Raw genomic sequence first — 6,250 nt, forward strand, 5'->3', positions numbered from 1 at the left:
CATGCTTGTCTACCAATTGTTGGTTAAAACATGAATTATAAATATTTTACTAAACATAATTTCAGTGCTACTGGCATGCGAAACATCACAAAAAAAAAAAAAAAGCCTTGCAAGTTAGGTTTTTAAGTTAAATCAGAGTGGTTGGAAGTGAACCAAAAGTTAAAATATTTGTCTTTTACTAATATTCTAAGTGAAGCTTAAGCTTATAGAAGTTTCTGAAACTTCTAAGCACTGGATCTGAGGCATTTTTTTAAATATAAAAATCTATCATTCCTGTGCAAAGCTACAAGTACATTTCAGTCCAATGCATTTCTCAACGTATCTTAAAACAAGTATGAAGAAAAAGTTTGAAAATGAATCGGTATTTTTCCTTCACAGAAATGGAACTGACAACGTTAAAACACCAAGATTATTACTATGCATTTTCCATTTCTGAATTTTCCTTGTCTGTTAAAACCACATTACAAGTGGGGAGAAAATCTCCTCTGTGATTACTTTTGCTACTAGAATTTCAAAAGCCATGAAAGATATAACAGTGAATGCACTCAGAAAGTTCTGAAACTAGACTTATATTAAGGAATTCTTAATAACAATAAAAAGTATATATACCTGTTCTTCACCTCAGATTTTTAATAAAAGTGATTGAGCATTTAAGTAGAATTGCCTCCACTTGAAAAAGCATGCCATAGTTTTTGAGGCCCTTTAAGAACCCGTTTTATGAAAGAAACTATTTTCTATCTTCCTTTACGTTGGTATGACCATCTTTTGTAACTCACAAGTCTCTGCGTTAGAAAGCTGAAATGTAACTCTGAACATCAATGTTCATGTGATAAAAAATTAAAAGGAAGGCCTAATGCATAAAGGGAGAAGGCGAGTGTTTCTTCACACATTTTATAACTTTCAGACTCTAACTTAATTTACAACACTTAGTCACAATTATCATCTTCTTCCTTAGAGAACTCAGAAACCTGAGCCCCAAGTCAAATTTTAAAATGCAAATCCAGCAACAGCTTCTTAATCAGTCCCACTGGGGCCTATAGAGCTGCTAATTCAGCAGAAATCAGGAGAGCTGAAAAACAAAAAGCCAGGCTGTAGCTGTTTTAAGACACTGATCCAAAGTGACTCATAAATCAGCTTGCTATGTTCAAGTTTTAGTCTGGAAAATATTGGAAAACAGCTGTGAAAACCATACGGGCCTTTTTTCTGGCAATTCTGGTACAGAACTAGAGGATTTATAAAATGTAAATACTAAAGATGTAATACAAACACAAGTGAAAACCATCTTTCAGACTTTCCCTCCTGCCCCACCAACAGTGTTAGCATTCCTCAGTGAACCTGGCGAGGGGTACGGCAGTGCCACCGGGAGTTTGCACACACGGAGGACACCGGCCAATGCTCAACACTCTTCCTCCCTCCCTCCGCCTCTGCCACACCAGCTCTAACAAAGCCACATTCTTGCAATCTCAGGACACACATCCTGGAAATAAATTGAAATCTAACTGAAAAACTATTTGTACACAAAACCATTACAAATGTTTATCAGTTCTCAGCAGACTTATCTTCCGTGAAGGCAGCGTCACAGAAGATGGTATTTTGGACTAAAATCACAGTAAAGCTGGCAATTATACCCTATTTACACCCCATTTCGTGAAGCCATTTCCGTACAAAGCAGTAGCCTCACACTTGCCACCAAAAAGAAGGGGATGCAACTCAGTATTCAGGCTCATTTTCTTATTTCCCTCCTTGCCGACTCTGGGGTCACACAGCCTTCCCACGTTAGGCACTCTCATTTTATTTCACCGGGGGATTTGAACACAAAAGGAATGAAAGAGTCGTACTGCTTCAGAAAGCCAACTTCATCCGACCCACTCTCCATCTGGGTGAGCAGAGAGATGGGCAGAGTAAAGTGTAATGCCTAAAGCAGGCCTAGACCTTCTCAGGCACAAGAGCTTTCCCTCTCTTGGAGGATCTCGCCTGCGTATGTGGAGAACATGGTGTAATGGTTGTTGTTTTCCAAAGAGGATTGGAAAGCCTGCAATTAAACTCCTAGCCTTTGGCTATACCCGCTATGGACTTCCATGGAAAACACAGTAAACATATACCAATAAAATTCATAAACAGTCTTTTACAATTTGTAAATGCAGTTTGTTGCAACAATAATCCAGGCTATTCAAACCTTTTTTGCGTATGCAAAACTGAAACGCATTATAATCTTAACAATTGCGCAATCCCAGCTCCAAGTACTGGAGTAGCTGGAGGTAACAGACAACGCTGGGCTCTTCCTTGTTCTCTTACCAAGAAGAGGGGAAGGAAGGAAGAGCGGGGTACTTCTAAGGCATCTGACACAAACAAAAGAAATATTTACACAAAAGCGGCCAGACCACATGGTTTGGTGACACCTACAAAGCTGTACTCCTGTGAGTTTAAGAGCGAGTGACACAGCTGTCCAATGAGTAATCACAGCAGGGTTTCTTACAACAGACCAAAGCTTATTTATACAAGTGGAACTTATTTTCTCACACTTTTAAAGGAATGTGAACTTACATAAGGACAATTTACACTACCAAGGGAATTCTAATTAGAAAAACCTCCCTTGTGCTAACAAAAAAGTCCTGCAATGTGTTTTGCTGTCTCTCAGTAACATAAGTGGAAAAGACAAATTTGGATTACTGCTAATGCAAAATGCTTTTTAAAGCAACTCCAAAAATGAAAGCTCTGTGATTTTTTTCCCCTTGTTTTTTTGTTTAGCATGCTGTCACACCTGAATTTTAATTTAATAGCACTAAAGTAAGCTAAGAAACTAAGCTATGAAGCTTAGCTTAGTATCAAAAAAGCCTTAGGTTTTGTCAGAAAACTTATGTTAGCATACTAAAATAGTTCAAAAGAACAGGAGGGATGAAATTTAATAGGAAGCAAAGCCAGTTGTTGAATGTAAAGCAGATCCGGTATTTGATTCATATGCTTCAATCACATAAGCCAAAAGAAAAAAAAAAAAGTTTCTTTCCCCTCACACTTTCCTATACCACTCCTGGAAATACTCATCTCCCAGAGCCATTCCTATGCTGAGTTCCATATGGTGTCAATACAGCCATCCACATTTCATGAGTAAAGCAGCATGACCTCCAGACGAGCCAATTGAACAGAATTAGCCACAACTAATTGAAAGTCTTCCTGTTTACTTTAAAGTCCTTATCTCAATCTGCTTTGGAAATGTAATAGAAAATTAATACAACGAATATAGAAGATCTTTGAGTGACAAGAGATTAAAAACAAATGTGAAAAGTGCCTCAGCTATTTTCAGGCTTTTAGAAAGCTCCCATAATTTATGCTTTGTTCATAGAAGTTTGTCACTGAAAGTAAATTTTCTACAGATGGCATTTCAAGTACGCGTTACTGCAGATTCACTGAATCCGTGCCACCGGACCGAACTGGGCAAGCTCCAGCGTTAATACAGTCATCAACCCCAAAACTATCGGGGAATGAAGAACTGCACAAAGAAAACCGAGACCTGTTTTCCCGACACGCAAATCAATAGTAACTTAGTGATTATTGCACGTTTTCCAAGAAAGTCATCAGAACTTTTCTCCTCGCCCTCTCAAAACTCCGAGCAGCGCTCCGGGGCCCGACTTCAGCCCGGGCGCTGACGGCCGCCTCCCGGGGCCGCAGCCCGCCCGAGGGACGCTGTCCCGCCGCCGCCCCCGCTGACAGCTCGGCCGCCGGCCCCAGGCGCTGCCCCCTCCCGCCCCACGCACCTGGCCGCCGGCACCTCCCGCTTCTCTATCGCCACGAAACCCGCCCTTCCCTCACCAAAACCCGTCCGTGGACGGGACCGCGGCCCCCGCGGGCACCCCGGCCCCCAAGGGCAGAAGATGGCGGACGGGCGCGGGCCGGTACCCCCAGCCCCCCGCGGTGCCCGCCGCCGCGATACTCACAGCTGCACCGCCCCCCGCGGCAGCCGCTCGGGCAGCCGGCTCAGCTCCAGGCGGCTGCAGGCGACGAGGTGCCCGGCACAGCGGCAGGGCGCGGGGCAGCGGGGGGCGGCGGAGGCGCGGCCCCCCAGCAGCAGCGGCAGCAGCAGCAGCGCCAGGAGGGCGGCGGGCGCCGCGCGGGGCCGGCGGGGCATGGCGGGCTCGGAGCCGCTGCCCGCGCTCCCGTCCCTGGCGCTGCCTCACTGACAGAGCCGGGCGCGGCGCGACCTCCCGCCTCTCAGCGCGGGTGGCGGCTCCCGCTCATGCCCCGGAGCCGCTGCCAAGGGGGGAAGGCGGTGGGAGAGCGGGGGGGGGGTGTAGGAAAAAAGTAAAGGGAGAACGCGGGAGGGGGGGCCCGCCGCGCCGCCCGCCGCCAGCCACTCCGCAAACTTTCCGCCGCCTCAGCCCGCCTCCGCGCGGCCGGGGGAGCCCCGCGCGCGGCCCGCCCCGCCGCAGCCCCCTCCCCCTGCCATGTGACAGCCGAAACCCCCGCCCGCCCCGCCGCGGCCGGCTTGGCCCCGCGGGCTGGGGGGTGTCGGGTGGCAGGCGGGAGGGGCGCGGGTGGGCTGGCGTCGCGCCCCGCTGCTGCCAGGCCGCGGCGGCGGTACCCCGGGCCCGCTGCCCGCCCCGAGGGGCAGCCGACGGCCGGCCTCGCAGTGCGGCGGGCGCACGTGTGGGCCCTTGCCGCCTTCCCCGGCGTCTCTGGGGGCGGGCGGGAGCGGGCAGCGGGCCCTGGGTGCCCTGGGCGTCGCCCACCGCGCGCGGGCCGAGGCGCGAAGGCGAGGGCACCCGGGGCCTGCCCGTGCGGGATTTCCCTTTGCCGTCGGCCGGTTAGCGCGGGTCGGGGCAATCCAGAAGCTGCTCCAGAGGCCCCAACAGGTTCCCAGCCAAGCCTGGGGTCACTGGCATGTAAAAGGTGAGGTGAGGTTAACTCCTGCCTTCCGGGTCCTGCGCGGCTAGTCCAGACACCGTAATTAAGCCCATTACGTTCCCCACAGGATCCCAGCTCCAGAGGTTCAGGGAAGTGGGCAGGGCGTACAGATTCCACATCTCTGAGGTAATCTATGTAATTTAAGTAAATACCTATTGTTCAAGTTCCATACGTAAGCCGGGACCCTGCGATGGATTCAGTTACTGTAGGCTTCACACACCCCTACTCGGCAGCAGCAGGCGTCAAACTGCTCACGGACACTGTGCTTTCTCTCCCACCTTTATATCTATATGTTTCACCTGAAAGATTGTAGGCAGCTTAGACACTGGGGACCTGGAGCCTCAAAAGCCTGACAGCTCTGATACCAAGATTTGTAAGGCTGAAACTTTTTCCCTGTTTTTATTGTTCCATGTGTATCTCGGGACACAGGCTAAATTAAACAAACAAAACTACATTTTATTTTAAGTCAGGAATCGTGAATTTGCAAGCCAAGCAGGCAAGTCCTGAGTAACCACAAACATGACGTGCCACTGTCAACATGAGTGTTTCAGGTACCTAGGGTGTGCAGAGCTGTGCAGTGTTTTGTCAGCTTGTGCTCCATTGACCGCTGGTGCTCCTTAAGGAAATTACTGCGGGAAAACAAACAAACACTGCAGGAACACACATTTTTTTTCTACACATAAAAGCAAGCAAGCAAGCAAGCGAACGAAATACAGGATAAAAATTAATTAGTATATATTTACAAGTTGCTCTCATTTATTTGTTGTAAATGAAAACTATCTTAGCAGCATTGGTGTGTCGTAGTTGTTCACTTTCTTTGCAGCCTTCTTCCTTTCAAAAACGTTAGGTTGACATTAAATTAACAAAGCCTGGTAAACACTGAGCTGTTCTAAATATCCAGTAGGACAGTGCCAAATTCGGATTTTCAAAACTATCCATCATTAGCCTGTACCTGTTCCCACTGAAGTCAGTGGGAAAACGTCCTTGTGTTTCAAAAGTGCCAGCATTTGTTCTAGCTGTCCAGTTGTTTCACACCATTATACTAAGATACAGAGACACTTGAACATGTTGTGTTCATATTCAGGTAAAATATGCTGTACTTGCTACTCTTGCAAAGTAATCAAAAATTCAAGAGGAAGACCTTCATGTTTATTGAGCACCTTACTAAAATTAAAATGGATTTCTTACTAAAATTAAAATGGATTTAAAGTAACTAAGCCTTGTACTACAGTTCCCAGACTGCACAGCAAAGGGCCTCTTATTTGGGAAAAGTGAGCTTGTCTTATCTTGAGTGTTGGCAAGGGCAGTGATTCACTGGTAAGTGGCAACAGAGTCATTAAGCTGTCAGTTT

General features: G+C 47.5%; 1 protein-coding gene across 1 annotated transcript in view; it reads right to left on the bottom strand.

Annotated features, from left to right (window-relative positions):
- Positions 1 to 4,123, bottom strand: part of LRIG3 (leucine rich repeats and immunoglobulin like domains 3) — a 44,368-nt gene extending 40,245 nt beyond the window's left edge. The window contains exon 1 of the mRNA XM_087765329.1: positions 3,933 to 4,123. Coding sequence (XP_087621455.1) covers positions 3,933 to 4,123 — 191 coding nt within the window. The remainder of the gene's footprint in view (positions 1 to 3,932) is intronic.
- Between the last annotated feature and the right edge of the window lie 2,127 nt (positions 4,124 to 6,250).

This window comes from Nipponia nippon, unplaced genomic scaffold (genome assembly GCF_047370975.1).
Source record: "Nipponia nippon isolate SJK-2023a ecotype South Korea unplaced genomic scaffold, ASM4737097v1 scaffold_3, whole genome shotgun sequence".
NCBI lineage: Eukaryota > Metazoa > Chordata > Aves > Pelecaniformes > Threskiornithidae > Nipponia > Nipponia nippon.